The sequence below is a fragment of the Hippocampus bargibanti genome, linkage group LG01 (assembly GCF_051943395.1).
Source record: "Hippocampus bargibanti isolate YZ-2025 linkage group LG01, ASM5194339v1, whole genome shotgun sequence".
NCBI classification, from domain to species: Eukaryota; Metazoa; Chordata; class Actinopteri; order Syngnathiformes; family Syngnathidae; genus Hippocampus; species Hippocampus bargibanti.
The window spans coordinates 35,550,356-35,572,051 of record NC_142734.1 but is presented as its reverse complement, the minus strand read 5'-3'; the positions used below and the strand labels follow the sequence as shown (position 1 = coordinate 35,572,051).

The 21,696-nt window shown below is 40.7% G+C and overlaps 3 protein-coding genes across 4 annotated transcripts; all 3 read right to left on the bottom strand.

The window, feature by feature from the left end:
* Positions 1–386: 386 nt before the first annotated feature.
* Positions 387–7,312, bottom strand: eif2s2 (eukaryotic translation initiation factor 2 subunit beta). Of its 2 annotated transcripts, XM_089013770.1 has the most exons (9): positions 7,190–7,312; positions 6,025–6,205; positions 5,007–5,107; positions 4,781–4,910; positions 3,159–3,259; positions 2,213–2,361; positions 2,059–2,115; positions 1,867–1,952; positions 387–821 (listed from the first exon to the last, which is right to left on the bottom strand). In XM_089013770.1, exons 1-9 carry the CDS (start codon positions 7,202–7,204, stop codon positions 646–648), a joined length of 996 nt encoding a protein of 331 aa, XP_088869896.1. In that variant the 5' UTR covers positions 7,205–7,312; the 3' UTR covers positions 387–645. The 2 variants fall into 2 exon arrangements, with proteins under 2 accessions (XP_088869896.1, XP_088869903.1); XM_089013777.1 differs by lacking the exon at positions 7,190–7,312 and having other exon boundaries at positions 5,007–5,109; positions 6,026–6,184.
* A 284-nt stretch (positions 7,313–7,596) lies between these two features.
* Positions 7,597–12,631, bottom strand: LOC148904082 (charged multivesicular body protein 4c-like). Its single transcript, XM_089013759.1, has 5 exons — positions 12,301–12,631; positions 11,153–11,330; positions 10,367–10,481; positions 9,117–9,240; positions 7,597–8,651 (listed from the first exon to the last, which is right to left on the bottom strand). The coding sequence occupies exons 1-5, from the start codon at positions 12,482–12,484 to the stop codon at positions 8,584–8,586; spliced, it is 669 nt and encodes a 222-aa protein (XP_088869885.1). The 5' UTR covers positions 12,485–12,631; the 3' UTR covers positions 7,597–8,583.
* Positions 12,632–14,325: 1,694 nt separating this feature from the next.
* Positions 14,326–21,316, bottom strand: LOC148904081 (vesicle-associated membrane protein-associated protein B-like). The gene is made up of 6 exons (XM_089013724.1): positions 21,052–21,316; positions 20,152–20,304; positions 19,220–19,323; positions 17,454–17,534; positions 17,081–17,263; positions 14,326–15,238 (listed from the first exon to the last, which is right to left on the bottom strand). Exons 1-6 carry the CDS (start codon positions 21,107–21,109, stop codon positions 15,080–15,082), a joined length of 738 nt encoding a protein of 245 aa, XP_088869850.1. The 5' UTR covers positions 21,110–21,316; the 3' UTR covers positions 14,326–15,079.
* Positions 21,317–21,696: the final 380 nt, after the last annotated feature.

The following is a 21,696-nucleotide window of genomic DNA, read 5'->3' as shown; positions in this document are numbered from 1 at the left end:
GCATTGTGTTGCTTTCTCGGTAAGGGGCGTTTCCTTCCATGTCGTCAGGAATCGTCACCAATTCGAAAACAAGACTTCCTGAATATTCAGCGCGAGTCTTAAAACGTAAAATATAGCTATAAGCGGTGGAACCTTTGTAAAATACGCTCAGTAGAAGTCATTTGAAGCCATTTTACAAATTATGGACACAACTTGTCCGAAGGCGTCGGTTGTCCTTTAAAGCCTTTAACAACCACACCATATTATCATTTTGGTTCTTATCACAAATACGGCTCTCTGCTAAACACTTTTGAATTTACACACATAGCATCTTAAAACTGACACAGTGAATTTGGACTTCAACTTCTGCGTTCAACTGTAAGAAGACAGAACATGGAACATCCAACTTTTGATAAATCAGATTTTATTGCAGGAATCAACAATGACAGCAAAAATGGCGAGGGTCAAAATCATCCAAACGCATTAGGCAAGGTAGATGTTAGACATCCGGCCTCCCACCCACTCGGGGGCAGCATACCAAAATCAATCCCAATCCACCTGCACTTCAATGCATTAAGTCCTTTTCACAATCGTGGAAGCTTCCTGATGCAGCCTTGACCCTTCTGACGAGGAGTGAGGGGAAGCCAGGGGGGGGGGCAAAACCCATCAGTTTGCTTTGGCGCGGAGTTGCGCCCTCTTGCCCGTCACGGCCTGGAAACCGGTCTTGATGCTAGCGACGGAACAGCGCGAATGGCACGTCTCGCACTGCAGGAAATAGAGGCGGGTGTCTTTCTGAAGGATGGTCTCCGGGGAGCGGCATGTGTGGCACGTCACATACTCCTCTGTGAGTTGGGGTGAAGAGGGGAGAACAAAAAAAAAATGGAGTTTGAGCTATGGCCTTCTTCATCTGACAATCATTACATGATATACTTGGTTCATGACAATTGTTTCACTTGAAAAACAGGCTCCGGTAATTATCTGACTATGCTTAAAGGACAACCGACATCACTTTTTTGTTTCTTAACTGACATCAGAAAAACGTTTTATCGCATCTAAAATACCGGTAAAAACACGCAGTATGATATTTTTAGTCAAATGCAAAACACCAATAAAAATCTGCAAAAAAATGAACCCGGAAGTGGCCAGTTTCAGGTTTCGGAAGTGGCCCCCTTGTTCGTGATGTCACCCCAAGACGTCTTGCCTTGTTGGAGAATCAAAACAATGGCTTCAGATTCGGAGAATATGCTTTTTTGTTACTCATCCAGTTATGAATATGATTCAAATAGTTCTGAAGAAGAAAGCATCCATGTTTGCAATTGATTAAAGAATTTATTCCGTGTCATTTTGAGGCATCAGGGGTGGGAAATGTCGCACCCAAAAAATCAGCGCGTTTCCACAGGCTGATTAATTCCTTACATGGAGCTTTGTCGCCCTCTTCTGCCTCTTTTTGGTGCAACACCAAGTTTTCAGACCAAACAAGTACAGCAAAATGCATTGACGTGATGGAAGGACTGCTACAATGTGTCCTTTTTTCGGTCAGGGGCGTTCCTTCAGTGACGTAGGGTGAGGACTCGTCACCAACTCAAAAACAAGACTTCCGGAATATTCAGCGCGAGTCTTAAAACATAAAATATAGCTATATGCAATGAAATCTTTGTAAAATACGCTCAGTAGAAGTCATTTGAAGCCATTTTACAAATTATGGACACAACTTGTCCGGAGACGTCGGTTGTCCTTGAACAGGAAGAGGCAATAATTTCCTTAAAATTAAAGTTTCATTTTTTTGGCCTAGGTCATGACCACAAGTACAGATTAAAAATTGTCATCATCTTTAAAAAACACCAAAAAACATCCCAAGTCTTGCCGCAATGCGCTCATTTTACTTACTGATATATCTCCTCAAGACGTTTTCGATTTGTTTCTGTTGAAATCTTCCTTTGATCACAAGCTGGTTATTACCATCAATGGAACCACTGAAAGGACACAAAAAAAGGACATCAAACCGTGTCCCTTTACTGTATATTTACAATTTGAACTGAAAATGCATGTGAACTAAACAGTGAAAATGTAGGCACCGACCTTGTTCCGAGTTCAGCCAATAAGAAGGCGAGAAGATGTTTGGGTTGACGATGCAACCTGCGGTTAAATGACCATAAACATATATTGGAGATATTTGTACAAAAAATGACATACGGACAATTGATCGTCAGATTGAGGCTGGATGGAGACTCACAGTTTGCAGATATCTGTGAAGTTAACAAAAGACGTCTTTTTGGTCCCCACTCGCACCACCTGAGGAGGCTTCATCACAAACTTCCTCTTCTCTCCTGCCACCATGTCGGGGTTCTTTTCCCTCATGATGTTGAAAACTCTGTTCAGGAGCTAAGAAACAAGGCATTCTTTTTTTAATACAATTGTGTGACACTTTGAGTTGTTCAATATTGAAAGTCTGGGTCCACAGTCTTCTTGACCACTTGTATACCCTTGTGACTGTAAAGTGACCTTGAGAGTTTTGAAAGGCGCTTATAAATGAGTATTATTATTATTATTATTATTATTATTATTAAACAAGCTAGCTAACGATGCTAGCTTGTGAAATTTTGCGTGCACTGTCCACAAGTTAGTTACATACGCTTTGCAGTGTGCGTTTGTATGAACAGTCTTGTGAGGACCACTAACATTTTATACCATACGTAGTGAGGACATTTTTGACAAGTGAGGACCTTTTGGCCGGTGCTCACAAGTTTTTCATTCAAAAGGCTTCTAGAGGGTCTATATATGCATCTGTTAAAGATTCAGAGAGATCCTCACAAATTCACCCAAAATGAGGTCTTTGAATGTACCCATTGAGAGTCCTCACTCCTGTTATTTCAGTGTTCAGTCCACTTTTTATTGCTTTGTTTTTAAAGAAGTTCAAGTGGGGAATGGGGTGACATTTAGTGTTCAAATGTAACACTAGTTCTTCTCTAAACTTATCAGCAGCTTATCAGTAACTTATCTGGAGTTATTCGGACCTCACAAAACCATTGAAACAGGAATGTGAGTGTGTGTGTGTGTGTGTGTGTGTGTGTGTGTGTGTGTGTGTGTGTGTGTGTGTGTGTGTGTGTGTGTGTGTGTGTGTGTGTGTGTGTGTGTGTGTGTGTGTGTGTGTGTGTGTATGCATATGTGTGTGTTGTTACCTCATCATACGTGTAGTCTCTTTCAGAACCAGCCCAGGCTGGTCCTGTGGTGGAACTGAATGAAATGCCATCATTGTTTTTGCCCTCGTCATCTTCCAATGCTGGATAACATCATATAAATGCAATTGACTCATTACATCGTCCTAAATCACAGGTGTCAAAGTCAAGGCCCGCGGGCCAAATCCGGCCCGCCACATCATTATTTTCGGCCCGCGAAACCAAATCAAACTTGTTAAATTCCATGATGATTGCTAAAATCTGAGCCAAAATTTCATATTTTTGGATGTCAACCACAATAAAAGTCATTATTCTTGACTTCATATTTGAAAACGAGTTATTCATTAATTTGCTGTGTGCTCTATATGTAATTTTGAAGAGATTTAAACATTCTAATGGGTTCCCCAAATTCATAACTACAATGTGGCCCGCGGCAAAAAATGACTTTGACACCCATGTCCTAAATAATGCAGATGGGAAATATGCTCAATTCTACAAAGTAAGACACATTTCATTCAAAGGGAACCATTGAGGGTGTTCGGGATGCTTTTCAAGTCAAATAGACAAACGCGGGGATAGATAGAGATATGTGAAGAAGAAGAAAAAAAAGATCGTTGTAATAGTAAAACATGAAAAAAGCCACAATAAAAACCACAATAAAAATATTTCTGGGCGGAATTTTTTTTTAACCTATACACCAGTTGCAGTTGATTATACTACGTTAAATTCATATAGTATTTGATTATTTAAAGGACAACCAACATCACTTTTTTGTTTCCTAACCGACATCAGAAAAACGTTTTATAGCATCTAAGATACCCAAAACACGCAGCATGATATTTTAAGTCAAATGCAAAACACCAATAAACATGACTTAAAGTGTGCTGAAACGGCAAAAAATTGAAACCGGAAATGGCCAGTTTCAGAAGGTCCCGCCCCCTTGTTCGTGACGTCACGCCAAGACGTCTTGCATTGCTGGAGAATCAAAACAATGGCTTCAGATTCGGAGAAGATGCTTTCTTGTTACTCATCCAGTTATGAATATGATTCAAATAGTTCTGAAGAGGAAAGCATAAATGTTTGCAATCGATTAAAGAAGTTCTTCCGGGTCATTTTGAGTGATCAAGACTGATGTGTAGCGTCACAGAAAATGCAGAAGATGGCGCCAGAGGTACGTTGGAAATGGCTTATTTGTCTGCTTGGAATTTTTGTCAGTCAAAGAGTTGTCTCGGTGTAACATACCACGATTCACCATCGCGTTATTTATGTGTTTTCCTTCTAATTTCGCCATCAACACGCAGTTTTCAGACCAAACAAAGTACCCAAAATGCATTGTGTGTCCTTTTCTCGGTCAGGGGCGTTCCTTCAGTGACGTGATGTCAGGAATCGTCTCCAATTCAAAAACAAGACTTCCTGAATATTCTGCGCGAGTCTTAAAAGGTAAAATATATCTATATGTGGTGGAATCTTTGTTAAATACGCTCAGTAGAAGTCATTTGAAGCCATTTTACAAATTATGGACGTCGGTTGTCCTTTAAATCTTTTGCGATTTTGGTGGTCCAGTGGTCGTGCTGATGAATACAATCAGCATGAAGTGAATTGTTTTGAACAGATAAACAAATTACCGTCATCCTTTTCCAGAGGCTCTCCTTCATCAAAGTCGACTTTTTTAGCCTTCTTCTTTTTAGCGGGAAGCATCAGGTCCAGGTTGTCCTCATCGAGAATATCACTTTGTTCTCCTTCAATTTTAAGCTCCTGGTTTGAATGAAAAAATAAAGTAAGTTGTTTGAACTTTGAAAGAATATATTACATAGAAACATTGATGAGGGAAAAAAATGAGACATTGCTTACTTTCATCCCTTCCTCAATGTCGTTATCAAACACCTTTTTGGGTTTCTTCTTCTTTTTCTTCTGGTTGAAGAAGTTCAGGTCATTCAAATCATCAGATGTTTCTGGAAATAGTAACATAGTCCTAAATATTCAACTCACACCTCAGGCGCCATACATTATGATACAGTGATACCTCGGCTTACGAACGCTTTAGCTCACGAACTTTTCGCCTCACGAACATTAAATTCGCGAGCGTGTAGTCTTGGCTAACAAACTCGTTTTCTGCGGACGAAACAAACCACACAGCGCCACGATGGCTGATGGACTAGTTTTCCACACCCACTCTCTTTGAGTGCAGACGTGGTTTGTTATGAAGTGGAGTACTTTTGCTGTTATGGGACCAAAAAAAGACCCCGCCGCAGACTAGTATTAAGCCGAAGAGGACACACAAAAAAATTACGGTCGAGCAGAAGAACATCATGGAAAAACACGAACGAGGTGTGCGTTTGTGTGACTTAGCGTCCCGGTACCAGTATGCTAAGTCGTCCATTGCTACGTGTGGCTAAGGGTGTTTCTGTGTTGTCTTAGCAACGGTCTCAGGCAATAGAAGAGGTTAAAAAACTTCTGTTGATTTGGATTAACGGAAAGCAGCTAGCATGGGACAGTGTGAGTGAGGGTATTATCGCCGAGAAAGCACGGCAACTTCACTCGGATATCATCAAGATGGCAACTACATCGACCATCACAAAGGTAAACAAACGACTTTATTATACAGTACAGTTTATTTCTTTCATTACAATCCAATAGCACATTTATTATACATAAAACAAGGTATATTATGTGTAGTTGTAAGGCATATTTAGTAGAAAACTATGTTTTATGGGGACCTGGGAACGGATTATTCTCATTTTTAATGGTTTCTTATGGAAAATAAATGTTCGGCAGACAAACTTTTCGACTCACACACACTTTCTGGGAACCAATTAAGTTCGTGAGCTGAGGTATCGCCGTAGTTATATCACAGATATGACATTCTAACCTTTTTTTCTGCTGTCATCTTCATCTATGTCCGGGTCCTTTTCCTCACCAGCGTCCGGTTCTGCCTCCTTCACTTCCATCTCTTTCACCTCTTCTCCTGCAACCCCATCTCCTTCTTCATCCAGCATGAAGGGCTTCTTCTTCTTCTTCTTTTTCTTGGTCATGTTAGGGTCGAATATCATCTGAAGGAGACAAGTGGGAATTGGAGCTCATGCTAATATTTGCTTCAATACTGGTTCCGATTTTATTCTTGTGTAATGAAATCATTATGGCTATGGTAAAATAATTGGCCTGTATTATCACTTTTAAAAGCAATCGATATGTCAATTGTTTATATTTCGTCAATATATTATAAAAATAGGCAAATACTAAGCACTAAAAAACGACATATTGTAATACTGTCAAAGGTTCTGTCTGTCATTTATATGTTTATTGTTGTAATAGAGAAGGCACAAAAAATATCGGTTATCTTATACAGTACATACATGTTTTTAAATTACTTGGCTGATTACCATGTGTACAGAATTGTATTCTTGTTCCTACATATGTTACAAGTATGATCATACAAAAATCGAACTTCATAAACATTACAAATTGATCTTTGTCACACAATGATGACAACATAACTGAAAACGAGACCTTATGTTGGGAACAGTCAGGATTCCGTGCAAATTATCTTTTTGTTTCTATAAACATGACAACAACCGTTTAAAACATTCGATTTCAACTTTGTTATCGTAATTACGTGTTTCTCAAAATGTAATCCCACAGGATGATTTGTATGTTCGGATAAGATAACGGCGACATTTGTTGTGCAAGATGTGCAATATTTAAGGCTAATGCTAACTAACCTAGCTGACTTCACATTTCCATTCGGTTTTCCAGCAGGCGTGACAAGTCGTATGGACAAACAATTATGAAAGGTGTCTTTCAGCACAATTATGTGATATGTGTGATCGCGCAAAAAAAGTGGAAATCGCCGAGTTAGTTTTGCGTTCTCTCCCCGTTGAGAGCCCGGCCATGTGAGACCTAAAGCGTACGGGGAGGGGTGCCGAGGCCCAAAGTCATCCTCATCTCCTCTATCTCATGCCTCAATTCACATAGCAGAGCGAATAATGTATATAAGTTTAAGTGTATGCAAGACAAGAAAGCCAGGAATTACATACCTCGTCTCCAGACATGTTTGCAAACGAGCTGGTGACTAAAAACTGACTACTTTTTGTTTCTCGATTGGTTCTCCACAGCAGGTATCTTGCGTCAGCGAGAAAGGGGGAAAGCGCATGCGTCAACGTTTGATGACGTCGTCCATACGCGACGTTGCTTTTCGGTAGAAGTCCCAGAAAATACACAATAATTTCCATTTCCCCCCTAAAACTAACTCTCATTAAACAAACATTTTAGTATTTACAAATTTTCAGGCACATATAGGCAATTCATCAACTCTCAGACAATACATTTACCTTCATAATTCAGTTCCTAAATACAATTATTAAAACATCTTCCAATTATCTCAAGCCAGCGTTTTTGACGTTCTGAAAGCGAAATTAGTTCAAAAAAAAAGAGATCACACGAATACAAGAAATTTCTTTTTTTTAATGAATTTGCAAATAATACTCTTATCTGGATAAATAAAAGATCGAAATGCATACATGCTTGCCATCTGTACTTCAGTTGTTTATCCTGACATTGTAAAGAAATCTACACCATGAATTTGAAACTAACACTTTTGAACTCAAAACCAAATGTAATCAGTGTTAACGTTCCTTTGGATGAAGTTGAAATGTGACAATAGTTGATATTCATATGATTCTACCATCGTAACATTTTGAAATTCCGACCGTAATAAGTGAGAAAACCAGAATCAGAGTGACAGTGTTGAAATGCTCAAGACTTGTTCCTCTTCTTGTCATGCTTGTGTTTGCTGACATTTGACTTTATGTTACATGTTTCCTTTAATTGAAACAGAGGCTCTCGTGGGGGCAAAAGGTTTCGTAATAAAAAAAGTGACACGTGTTGGATATTTACAGAAAATAACTACGCACTCACCGGTGAGCAGTATTATCGTTATTATTATTATTATTTTAGGATGGGGCGAGGTGTGGTTTTAGACAAAGGACATAGATTGGGGTGAACCATCAGGCTTTCTTTCAATTCAACAGAAGAGATCATAACGACACCCTGCATTATCTTTTTTTTTTATATACACAAGCTGGGAAAATGAAAAGTATGCAAACAGTTTATATGAGTCATTTCACAATGTCACACCGAAATGAACTCTCAGTGGCAGGTTCTCATCAAATATGAGTGACTTTGCAATATGACGGAGCCACCATTGGCAAGCCTGGAGGTGAACAACTGGAGGAAATTTTGAAAGTCGGGTGAGGAAAGACTACAAGATTCCAGCTTTTTGTGTGTGTGTGTGTATGTGTGTGTTAAATTGAGTCAAAAGTGATTTCTTCCAACTCAAACAAAACAACATCCTTGCAGTCCAACGATGCCTTCCTTCCTATTTTCAGCTCGGTCTGTGATACAGGTAAGCGCGATGCGTTATGTGGTATGTTTATATGGCTTCCATCCCCCAGCGCTTCAGGTCGCCCATGTCGTCCTCGTCATCATCTTTCTTTGCCGCTTGGGTAAGAGAAAAACAGAAGATTATCAGATAAACAAAAAAATAAGAATAATTGAGCAGAATGAGATTTTTTTTAGGGGACACTTAAAGGACAACCGACACCATTTTTTTGTTTCCGAACTGACATCAGAAAAACGTTTTTTTTTTATAGCATCTAAAATACCCAAAACACGCAGGCTGATAATGCAAATGCAAAACACCAATAAAAATTACTTAAAGTGTGCTAAAACTGCAAAACAATGAGCTGAACTTTGCTAAATACCATGTAATGTTAGCTTTGCGAGCATGATGATTTATGTCTGTGACGAGGCCTCATTATGCGGTTATTTTTTAAAATCCAGTAGTCAGTAAAGTTTTTTGAAATACATTAAAAAAAAGAGTAATCCATTCATTTATTAAAGGAACTTTAGCCACAGTGGTCATCTATCCACATCTTTCTCGGAGCTCAATTGAATAGGTCTTACCAGGTCTGGAAGGTAATGAAGTAGAAGGCACGTTGGGAAGGGGGACATCTTCTGCGCCGACGTCCAGCAGAGTATTATCCAGCTCTTCTTGTTCCAGCTCCTCCAGCTCGGCAAGAAGTTCATCCTGATGGAGACAACGAGCAACATTAAGAATTTGGCAACGGCAAACAGTATGTTTAATGCTGCATGTACACTGCAGGGGTTAAGCGATGCAATTCTTTTTTTAGTTCACCTCGATGGACATCTTAAAGGAAAACCGACACCATTTTTTGTTTCCTAACTGACATCAGAAAAACGTTTTATAGCATCTACAATACCCAAAACACGCAGTATGATATTTTTATTCAAATGCAAAACACCAATAAAAATGACTTAAAGTGTCCAAAAACGACTTCAAATTGAAACCGGAAATGGCCAGTTTCAGAAGGTCCCGCCCCCTTGTTCGTGACATCACGCCAATACGTCTTGCCTTGCTCGAGAATCAAAACAATGGCTTCAGATTCAGAGAAGATGCTTTCTTGTTACTCATCCAGTTATGAATATGATTCAAATAGTTCTGAAGAGGAAAGCATACATGCAATTGATTAAAGAATTTAGTCCGTGTCATTTTGAGGTATCTTGGGGGCGGGGGTGTAGCACCCAAAAAAGGCAGAAGATGGCGACAAAGCTCCATGGAAATGGGCTGATTTGTCCCCTGTGAATTTTTGTCAGCTCTGTGCAACACACAACGATTCACCATCGTGTTAGTTATGTGTTTTCCTTCTAATTTCGCCATCAACCCGAAGTTTTCATACTAAACAAAGTACCGCAAAATGCAGTGACGTGATTAAAGGACTGCTACAGTATGTCCTTTCTCGATCGGGGGCGTTCCTTCAGTGACGTAACGTGAGGACTCGTCACTAACTCAAAAACAAGACTTCCGAAATATTCAGTGTAAACGTAAAATATAGCTATACGCGGTGGATTATTTGTAAAATACGCCCAGTAGAAGTCATTTGAAGCCATTTTACAAATTATGGACCCAACTTGTCCGGAGGCGTCGGTTGTCCTTTAAGTACACTAACAGAATCACCTGGTTGAGATAGTCCATTTTAAAGAATGTATATTTTGTATGTCTGGCTAGCTAAAATCGACTGACTGTGCGTGTGACTCGTAGAGAAAGAATCCATTCACCGTTTCCCTCAATGCATCCCATTCAAAGTGTAATCAAATCACAAATGCTATGTCCTCGGAGCGACCGTGCTTCCCACCTCATCCAGATCTTCTCCGAAGCCAACAGGTTTTGAGATGGCATCCGAAATTTCTTGGGCCAACTCCTGCTGCTCAGTGATGTCCTGCATCAGGTCATCCACCTTGTCGATGTCCCTGAAACGACGATGAGCACAAATGCATTTCAACAACATTTTATTTTCAACAATCACTTTCACCTGAGTACATAATAGTGGATTTTACAATGTTACTCAGTAATGTTAAGCAAATAAAAATGTGCGCTTTGTCTTATTGTTTTAAGTAACTATTAAAGTAAAATTCCTGTGAGGAATGAATCAGCCCTTTTCCACAGGCTGATAAATTCCTTACATGGAGCTTGGACGCCCTCTTCTGGCTCTTTCTGGTGAAACACGAGGTTTTCAGACCAAACAAGCATTGACGTGATGGAGTCCTTTTTTTCGGTCCAGGGGCGTTCCTTCAGTGACGTCACGTATGGACTCGTCACCAACTCAAAAACAAGACTTCCTGAATATTCAGCGCGAGTCTTAAAACGTAAAATATAGCTATATGTGATGGAATCTTTGTAAAATATGCTCAGTGGAAGTCATTTGAAGCCATTTTACAAATTATGGACACAACTTGTCCAAGGGAGTCGGTTGTCCTTTAAAGTTTAAACACGACAGAATTCTTAAGAAAAAAAAATACACTGATAACAACCCGATTCTAAAACGTTTTGGGGACACAAACATTGTTATGTTATTCCTGTACTCCAAAAATCAACTATTCAATCAATCGATAAAAATGTTTGGCCATCAACTCTCACTTACATGTTTTCATGGGCAGACTTCATGGCCTTGGCAGCAAAGCCCATGTTCTTCAGCACTTCAGTGTTAGTGTTAGCATTTTCCAGAGCTTCTCTCTGGAACTCGATGGTGGACAATGTGCCATCAATCTGGCCCAGTTGCTTCTCGTAGCGCTTCTTTCTTTTCAAAGCCTGCAGAGCCGCTGCAGAAAGGAGACAGCACAAGAATAAGTCATCTGCGCTAAAGTGTGACGACAGAATAAAATTGTAGGACAGATGCATAGGTGTGTTTTTGCCTGATCAAAAAAATGTGTGCTATGTGTGTGTGCATTGGCACCGCCCTACCCACTTTCGAGGACTTGCACACTGCAAGAATCCAAACTAGGGCGCGGAAAATCCGACTGGACCCTCCGCACACTGCCCATCACCTTTTCCAGCTACTCCCCTCAGGCAGGCGCTACCGATCCATGCGCACCAAATCCAGCAGACATTTAAACAGCTTCTTTCCCCAAGCCATTAACTCTTTGAACAGTAGCCCAAGTGGAACTGTGTGTAAACACTGGAAACATCGGGAAATAGCTAATCCAATTGTGATCGGGCAAATTTATATATATACCTATTCATGGCTATCACTGAGAATATGTCATACCTGCAAACAGGTAAACGGGTTTGTTTGGGTGTGAACCACTTCTTTGAGTAGGCTAATCAATGTTGAACTTTGATTACTTTGAGTCGTGGCATTTACGTTAGACACGGTTACCTAACACTCGTTAACAATTGTTCTAACAAAATTCGTATGTTTTTATCTTGTGTTTTGTCGTTTTCCTGTTGTCTCTAATATCTCACTCGACCAGGTTCAACTTTAACGACTACCGCACGTAGCCTTATTTTATTTAATAGGGACATGTCTGGTGATTGTGGCTACATTCACTTCGATACTCCCGATGAAAGTAAAACGTGGGTAAATAGACTACGACGGGCCCGAATGTTCATTCCTCAAAGGCCGATAATAGTTCGCAAAGCTGAGGCTGCCAACAAGCACGATGGCAGCTATGTTCTATTAGCCAACTCGGCTAATATGCTAACTCCCAGCAAGGATTAAAGGCATTCTTTTTATTAAAAACAGTTCATGGGGGGAGATGCTGGTGAAATAAAGGCGAGCGGATAACTTGCCTCTTTTATTTTTCGTGCCGTTTTTCTTGGCAATTTGAAGCTCCTGTTCAATCTTTTTTTCCAAATATTCCTGCTTCTTGGTTAGCATCTCTTCGGTTTCTCGGAGTTTCTGGATCGCGTCTTGTGGGCTCGGTCCTTTACCTCCTTTGCCTCCCCCGCCAAATATCTTCCCGAACAAGGACATGGCTGTCAATCTACACGCTGATACAGTATTAAAAATATATATATATTAAGAACTATTCCGTTTATTTGGCTTTGCTACTTCGCTGCTTGGCTACTCTATACACTACGCCCAGCCTTGACGATTGTTGATGTTTCTCTATTTCCTGGACAAGGCCGGATGACGTCATCACACCAATGACGACACTCCAATGATTTCTCGCCATCTTTGACCCCCAGCCGGACATTTCTAAAATGAAAAAAAAAAAAAAAAAAAAAAAAAAAATGTGCCATTTTCCGGACTTGTTAACTGGGAATGCTGAAGATTGAATAAAAATGACCAGTTTTACCAGAATGTCATAATTTTCACCAATCTCTTTAAAAAAAAAACTATTTCGGCCATTCAAAACGTTTTCTTGACAGTTTCCCTACTTTTCCTCATAAAATCCATTAGTGAATTATATTGGACAAGAAAAGGGAAGCAAATGGATTGATAGATGGGTAGAGAGATAGATGGGTAGATGGATAAAGTGTATATACTTTTGGTCTATCCAATGTTTTAGAAAACAGATTATGTCACTTCTGATGTATTGTATTTTTTCCACTTCTACAATGCTAAAAAGCTAATATTAACAGAGATGCGTGCATGTTGTGGGACATACAGTCCATGAATAATTATTTCAAATGTGCATTTTAAATTATTTTAAGTTACATGACAACTCTTTAAGAATCAATATAGGGAGAAGGCAGGGGGTGCACAAAATGGCGTTTTAGGGGCTACACCAGACTAATTTTTACATTTAAAAACAAAGCATTATTTATTTGGTCTCAGGACAACTGCATTTCTGCACAAACATCTTTCCATACTTGCTATGTGGATTATTTTAAATTTGCTGAGTGATATGTAAAATGTCCTCTAATTCTGGACTGACCCACAAAATGGGTCAGCCCGCCCCCAGTTCGTGACATCACGCCAAGATGTCTTGCATCGCTGGAGAATCAAAACTATGGCTTCAGATTCTGAGAAGATGCTTTCTTGTTACTCATCCAGTTATGAATAGGATTCGAATAGTTCTGAAGAGGAAAGCATACATGTTTGCAATCGATTAAATAATTTATTCCGGGTCATTTTAAGGCATCTGAGGGGGGGGGGGGGGGGATGTAGCACCCAAAAAAGGCAGAAGATGGTGACAAAGCTCAGTGGAAATGGGCTTGTCTCCTGGGGATTTTTGTCAGTGAATATCAAATAGTTGCTCGGTGCAACCCACAAGGATCACCATCGTGTCATTTATGTGTTTTCCTTCTAATTTTGCCATCAACACGGAATAACACGAAGTTTTCAGACCAAAGAACGTACCGCAAAATGCAGTGACGTGATGAAAGGACTGCTACAGTGTGTCCTTTCTCGGTCAAGGGCGTTCCTTCCGTGACGTCAGGACTTAAAACGTGAAATATAGCTATATGCGGTGGAATATTTGATAAGTCATTTGAAGCGATTTTACAAATTATGGACACAACTTGTCCTGAGGCGTTGGTTGTCCTTTAAATCTGTCCAAGGCTACCAAATAACGACTCCATAAAATGGTACAGCCTATTGGTTTATATTTTTTTCCTTGACCTGACAAGTTGAGAATGTTTACATGGTAGCCAATAAAAACAAGAAAACAAGTGTTTGTGTGGTATTTGTTTAAGTTAAGATGACTGTATTTTAAGTGCAGAAATTTAAGTACGGTAATTCCAAAGGGTTCACATGCATACTTTTCTTTCCATTGTGTGTACACTCATAGTCACTCACACGATTTTCAATTAGTAATTGAAACACCCGACACAAATACAGATGCAGTCAAATATGAATGAACCAGTGAATGAACTTGTTGCATACAATTGTTTATTTTAAATGTCCACATTGATTTTGCATGAAGTTTACGACTCTTAACCAGTTAGCGGCGACACGCTTTCCATACACAAGTGGGGGAGCCATTGTTGGCAAAGTGCAGCCTGGGAAAACCAAATACACCTTTGAAACTTGTGACTAGAGGAGATTCTCTTTCTGGTTCCGAAAGCCGAGACTGGACAAAAGCCCCAATAACTTATCACAGGATATCTGACATGTGCTCTTTTATGCAAGCATCCCAACTGTCACCCCTAACATACAAACATACATTTATATACATAAAATTGAAGTGCAGAATATAAAGGTCACTAGTGTTCCATCTCTGTGTAGATTAGCAGTAATAAGAAGATGTTTTTGTTTGAAGTGACATCGGTTGGGAATCAATGGAAGCCTTGAGCCACATCGCCACTAATTGTTACCTGTGCAAGCTGTTAGGGAATCGAAAGCGATGCATGGAGCCGCTGGATTGACACTGGTGATTATTTCACACACACAAACCAAAGAGAAAAATTAAGGTTTAATTTCGTTGTTTTCTTATACCACATTCAAATGTTTCTTTCCTTTTTTTTGGCCCTGCCATGACAAGCTAGAACCATATTGCCTCAAAGGTAAAAAAAAAAAAAAAAGAACGAGAGAGAAAATGTAAGGCCGAGAAGACCTCCTTAATTTGTCCATCCAGGCCACCAGCAGTCCGTCCGTCCATCCGTCCGTCGCCGTGTTGTCCGTCTACAGGACCAGTTTGCCAATGATGACCCCGAAGACAAAGAAGAGAACGCACAGCGCCACCACGCGGGTGCTCAGGCCTTCGTCCCTTGTGGCCAAGCCAGAGGGGGAGGGGAAGGAATCGGCTGCGCCCAATTTTCTCTTCCGCAACCCGTCGTTCTCCTGCCACGGAAACACACGCGCAAACCAACATGAGTATGAAAAGAAACAAACAAAGAAATAACCAGATAGATAGATAGCTAGATAGCTCGATAAATAGCTAGTTCGACAGATGGCCGGCTTGATAGCTAGCTAGTTCGACAGTTAGCAAGCTCAATAGCTAGCTAACTATCGAGCTAGCTAGCAGCTATTGTGAAACAAAAGCTAGCAAGCTCAATTGAGCTAGCTAACTATCGAGCTAGCTAGCAGCTATTGTGAAACAAGAGCTAGCATCAATTACATTGTGGGCTGGGTTTGCTAAATCACGACAGGGCGACGCAAATACATCTCATGGCTAACCAAGAATTCTGGAGCAAAATGTTCAGGATACTTGAAGAAAGAGGCGAAAACAAAATGTGGCTAGAGCTGGAGCCTATCAAAGATTACTGGACAAGAGGTGTGAATAGGCAAACTTGACACAAGAAGGCATGAGTCGAAGAATGCTGAGGCAAAGATGCTGACTGACCAGCAATACAGCTAGCTAGCTAGCTAGCCAGTCCAATAGCTGGCTAGCTCAATGGCAAGCTAGCTCAATGTCTAGCTAGCTCAATGGCAAGCTAGCTCAATAGCTAGCTAGCTCAATGTCTAGCTAGCTCAATGGCAAGCTAGCTAGCTCAATAGCTAGCTTGCTCGATAGCTAGCTAGATAGCTAAAGCGTGGGTGTGGAATAGTTTGTGCCCTATAACTCTAATGAGAAAATACATAGGCAAACGAACAGGCAAAACAATGAATAGCAAATTAAAGCTTTTGACTTGCAAAAAAAAAGAGGGTGTGGTGGAACCAAAATACAGGTAACATCCTATTTACGACCGGTGCAAGTTACGACCACCCGCACTTACGACCACGACCGCCAGACCCTTTTTTTTTTAATTCTACGGCTGGGACCGCTACGATGGCAGACAGGCAACTCTGCAGTGTGTTTGCGATGCATTTAGAAAAATAAAAACTTCAGATGGGCCTTCTTGTCTAGATTGAACAAGTAGGATGTTTATTTGCCGGAGCACAGAGAGCAACCGCTACTATCAACATTGTACAATATATATATTTTTTTTAATTGCTGTCAAATGACCATATGTAGCGTTGTGGCTGCGTTGCCAGATGCGCTCAACATTCAGCATGCCTCATTTATCTTAACAGAGAATATTACAGCATTGCACAAAATGACGTACAACAATTTTGGCTAGGTAAGCACGTGATGGTGTTGCGCTACGTGTCTAACCTATCTAACCTATCTAGCTCGCTATCCGTTAGCTGTCTATTAGCTAGCTAGCTTTCTATGTATGACATGCGTATTTGGGTCAGCAGAACGACACAATAATAAAAAATGATAATACGAAATATTAAATAAAAATGACACTAAAAGTTATAAGATTTATAATTGAACCGTAAGCAGTTTGGTATATCATGGTATTCAATAGAAAACATTCTTTTAAAAACAACAGATTGACATCGTATACTATTCTGTCGTATAATAATAATAATACATTTCATTTATAAGCGCCTTTCAAAACTCTCAAGGACACTTTACAGTCACGGGATATTTTTTTTTTTTCTGCGGGTGAGCAGCGGCAGTCACATGCGCCAGCGTTCACTCAACCCGGAAGTAACAGAAAATACTTAATAATTTACTTAATAATTTACTTAACCCTTTCCGGACGACCTCGCGTCGGCCATTTTGAATGCTTTTCGATTTACGACCGTTTGACTTACGACCGTAACTTGGATGTTACCTGTATTAAAATGGCCTTTATGCTTGTAAAACTTCAAGTTTGGAACAAACAAAAAAAAAAGGTGAGCCCATCTCACCCTGTGCTGTTTGTTCTCTTCCTGTAGTCTCAGCAAATCTGCCTGGAGTCGCTTGTACTCCTCCATGATTTTCTTCACCTCTCCGTCATCCAGCGAGGCGCTGGACGTCACTGGCAGTGAGGCGTACTCCGTCTTAACAGAGGAGGTAGAGGAATGCACAGTGTGGTAGCTTTCGGGCTCATGCTGCAGAGAGAGAGGGGAATGAAAGGTAGGAGAGACGTGCAGACCAGAATGAAAGGGATAAAAAATAAACACGTAAATAAATATGGCTGGTAATGGATGATGCAGTGAATGGTGAGGATGTGTGAAAGTGCTTGTGGAAAATCAAAATGGTGATGAGCGGGTGAAAATGTGAGGCCGGATGCCACTTTACCGCTTTGTCATTTTCAAGAGGCATCTCGAAGGCACATCTCAATTTTGAATCCATCAATTCCTCAGGTTTGGCCTCCTTCCACTGTCAATATCATCATCAACAAAGTGGGGGAAAAAAAAACAACCCATGACAGATTAGCAAACAGCTCACATGATATTGTTCAACTGGACACACAGCGAAGCAAAGTCTTTCCTACATACAATCAATTAAAGGACAACCGACACCATTTTTTTGTTTCTTAACTGACATCAGAAAAACGTTTTATAGCATCTAAAATATCCAAAACACGCAGGCTGATATTTTTAGTCAAATGCAAAACACCAATAAAAATGACTTCAAGTGTCCAAAATCTGCAAAAAAAATGAACCCGGAAGTGGCCAGTTTCAGAAGGTCCCGCCCCCTTGTTCGTGATGTCACCCCAAGACGTCTTGCCTTGCTGGAGAACCAAAACAGTGGCTTCAGATTTGGAGAAGATGCTTTCTTGTTACTCATCCAGTTATGAATATGATTCAAATAGTTCCGAAGAGGAAAGCATACATGTTTACAATCGATTAAAGAATTTATTTCGGGCCATTTTGAGGTATCTGGAGGTGGGAAATGTAGCACCAAAAAGAGGCAGAAGAGTGCGACAAAGCTCCGTGTAAGGAATTAATCAGCCCGTTTCCACAGGCTGATTAATTCCTTACACGGAGCTTTGTCACCCTCTTCTGCCTCTTTTTGGTGCTACATGAAGTTTTCCGACCAAACAAAGTACAGCAAAATGCATTGACGTGATGAAAGGACTGCTACAATGTGTCCTTTTGTTGGTCAGGGGCGTTCCTTCAGTGACGTATCGTGAGGAATCGTCACCAACTCAAAAACAAGACTTTCGGAATATTCAGCGCGAGTCTTAAAAGGTAAAATATAGCTATATGCGGTAGAATCTTTGTAAAATACGCTCAGTAGAAGTCATTTGAAGCGATTTTACAAATTATGGACGCAACTTGTCCGGCGACGTCGGTTGTCTTTTATGTGTTTATGTTAACAGCGAGGGTGGCTAGGCACCTCTCGCCTATCTATTTTCGTCAATGGATGCTACAGCTGCGTGTTTGCTTTCAACATTTTAGCTTGTAGTCGACGTGCACATTCTACCATGATGTCCCTGATCCACTAGTGGAAAGACGCTTTGATCCTCTCCTCTTTCATCTCGAACTGCTTCATGTAACAAAGAAGGTACAGAAAGTGCTTAAGAGTGAATGACTCTGTGTCTTTGTGTTGTCATATTACAGTAAAGTCTCGTTATATCGATATCGGATATATCGATAGTCCCGGTTATATCGATATTTTTTCGGACTCCCTTGAATATCGATATAACGAGACTTTACTGTATTTGTTATTTCGTTTTTTTTGTTCTTTTGACTTCAAGACGGCGCCGCGAGAGTGGCTGCCTTTCCAGCAGCTCATGTATATTTTGTTTTTCATTCCTTTCATCACTTTGCTGCTGTGATATGTAAAGTTCTCCACTGTGTTACTAATAAAGGCAAATCCAACCCAACAATTGGCCCTAGGATTGACGGTGCGTGTGAATGGTGTTTTGTTTGTGTCAGCAATAAGACTGCCTAGCAACCGGTTCAGCGTGCATCCCACCGACTGATTAAAGACAGGTAGGATAGGCTTCAGCATGACCTCTAGATGATAAAGTGCTCAATTAAGGAACGGATGAAGAGCAGTTATCCAGTTCAATGGAACGCAGCTGAATTATTTCGCTTTCTGGTGGAGATACTCACAACGCCCTCCATGTCAGTCATGTCGTAGGGAGCCAGCATGGATAGCACCATGAATTTGTGTTTACTCTTCTCATTGGGGTCATAGTCGAAAGGCTGCAGCATAACTGTATAGAGAATGGAATGTTCATTTTATTGACTCATATAGTTAAATATTCATACTTGAAATAACGCGACAGGGAATCCTCTGTTTACAATTAGTCGTGCTCGTTGAGACATATGTTGGGATAATTCGCTATACGAACATCTTGAAACATCTTTTTGCATCGTTTTGTTTTACTTGGACTTCCTGATACGTCATATCCTGCCTGCCTTCACATGATGTCACATCTATTACATCACATCCTGTCCGTCTTATATAAAGGCTCTCCCAGCGCGTCTATCTTCCTCTTTCCTCTCTGTCTGCCCTCAAGCAACCTCACAATGTCCCTGCTGTCTACAAGATTAAAATAACTTATTCTGTTCAACACCTGGCTTCCTGCTGATTTCACTTCTAACACCCTGAAGAGCCATGAACCAGGAACAAACGGTCACTTTTTACCCATCCTTATTGGTGCCAAAACCCAGGAACGAACCAGGGACCTTTAGCGAATTACCCCAACAACAATGTAACACATATTTGTACTAAATCTATCATTTATTCTCCAATGTGAGCCGAATAAAGGATATCTCATCTCATCTATCGATGGTTGTACCTATAGTAAACATTCAGATGAAAATTATTAAGGCCCATTTCTGTTGTGTTGAAGAGAATCTCGAACCAATTCATGGCGACTTTCATAATGGTGATAGGTTAGTTAAGTGCATTTGTTTCGGTTACTGTTGAATCACTCAGTTTGTTGTGCTTTGATATAAAACATTACACTAAGATGAACGCATCAAACTAAACCCATTGGACTGGTGTCACTATATACGACATGACTGTCAACGCTGACCAGAAACGTTGATGGAGGTTCCAGCGTCGATGATCCCGCTGTTTGGGCGAACACAGTAACGGCGAGGTGCGGTTGTCTTGACTTTGAAACATACATTTCTATCTGTAGGGTTGGTGAGTTTCAGATTGGCAGTGACAACATCGGTGAACGGTCCTGGAATTTAAAAAAAAAACAAAAACACACACACAGAATTGCACAAATATACAACTCGAATGCACGCACGCGTACACACACACACACACACAAAAAGAGAGACACATTGCGGTGGAAAGAGCAATAGTCCGATCTCCTTCAATCACGATGGGACAAATGTGCGTTTCTTCACTAAGATTAGATAAAAAAATAAGACATTATTTATAAATCAATACTTTGCAACCGAAAATAATACTTTTTTTATTCAACAGCCTTCAACCACAATTACTGTGCCTAGTTAAAGATGGATTATCCAATAAAGAATAACGACGATGTTAAGTAAATGATTAGCACAGCATTGAATAAAAAGTTTGAACGACTCATGCATGACAGTTGGATGTTAGCATAGCATCAGAAAAGCGGACGTCAAAAAGAGTCAAATCACGGCGTTTATAGCCCGATAAAGGCTGCGCCTTGCGAGTAAACGAATGTCGTGGACGATGGGCCTTCTCTGACGCTGCAATGACAGCTAGCTAGCAGTTAAGCTAACCAACACGGTTATTCGGATGATAGCCTGTAAATGTTAGCGGACCGTTGGCATTTCAACCAAAAGGTACACCGTGCATGCTATTAAAATGTAACCTGCTTGACAAAAAACAATTAACACAACTGACGGGCACGAAAAGGCAACGCAGGGGGCAGGCAGTGTTGTACGATTTGAGCTGGTAGCCACCGAGGCGTCACCGGCCCTGCCCTGGTTGTCATTACCTCGGAATTTCAGCTCGTGTTGTGGCTCCAGCACCAGGACTTGTTCTGGTCTGGCCATGTCCCAGAGTTTCTTCCTTGTCGGGGTATGCGAAGGCAACAATTTGGATCACAGGTAGCCGGGAGAGGCGAGCCTGCTGCTGGTTGGCTCCGGAAGAAACAAAAACTGACGTGCGCGTCTTCCTGCAAAGCGAGAAGGGGGCGGACTACGACTACGACTACGGATATAAACTGAAACGATCACCCGGACCGACTGCCGCCGACAGCTGGAGGACGCTATTTTCAAAATATGCTAGCAGGGAAACGAGGGTGGCTGATGAAGGACAAGGTGGACTTGGTAAAGGGGCGGGACCTGAAATATAATGACTGAAAATATGCACTACATTTCTTACGACGCATGTAAATGCGGTGTCGTTTATCATCAAAGGTCATTTCGGTTCGCATTATTTCCCCTTTTTACTTGTGAATTATTTTAGAAGTTTTACTGTATGTGTGATCAACCCTCTACAGCCGCGGTGTCAAACATACGGCCCGCGGGCCGGAACCGGCCCCCAAGGAGGTTAGATTAGGCGCGCAGGATAATTTAAAAGTGCAAAAAAATGCACAAACGACACGTAATTCACATTTTAATGCGGTGCAATTCAAGGA

Coding starts and splice junctions, on each gene's coding strand:
- LOC148904081 (XM_089013724.1), bottom strand. CDS start 21,109: ATGGCCAGACCAGAACAAGTCCTGGTGCTGGAGCCACAACACGAGCTG. Junction 17,535..19,219: donor TGACTGACATGGAGGGCGTT/GTGAGTATCTCC, acceptor TGATATTGACAG/TGGAAGGAGGCCAAACCTGA. Junction 17,264..17,453: donor CTCTTGAAAATGACAAAGCG/GTAAAGTGGCAT, acceptor CTCTCTCTGCAG/CATGAGCCCGAAAGCTACCA.
- LOC148904082 (XM_089013759.1), bottom strand. CDS start 12,484: ATGTCCTTGTTCGGGAAGATATTTGGCGGGGGAGGCAAAGGAGGTAAA. Junction 11,331..12,300: donor CGGCACGAAAAATAAAAGAG/GCAAGTTATCCG, acceptor TCCTTTCTGCAG/CGGCTCTGCAGGCTTTGAAA. Junction 9,241..10,366: donor TCGGAGAAGATCTGGATGAG/GTGGGAAGCACG, acceptor TGTCTCCATCAG/GATGAACTTCTTGCCGAGCT.
- eif2s2 (XM_089013770.1), bottom strand. Junction 4,911..5,006: donor ACATTGAGGAAGGGATGAAA/GTAAGCAATGTC, acceptor CATTCAAACCAG/GAGCTTAAAATTGAAGGAGA. Junction 1,953..2,058: donor TTGGCTGAACTCGGAACAAG/GTCGGTGCCTAC, acceptor GTGTCCTTTCAG/TGGTTCCATTGATGGTAATA.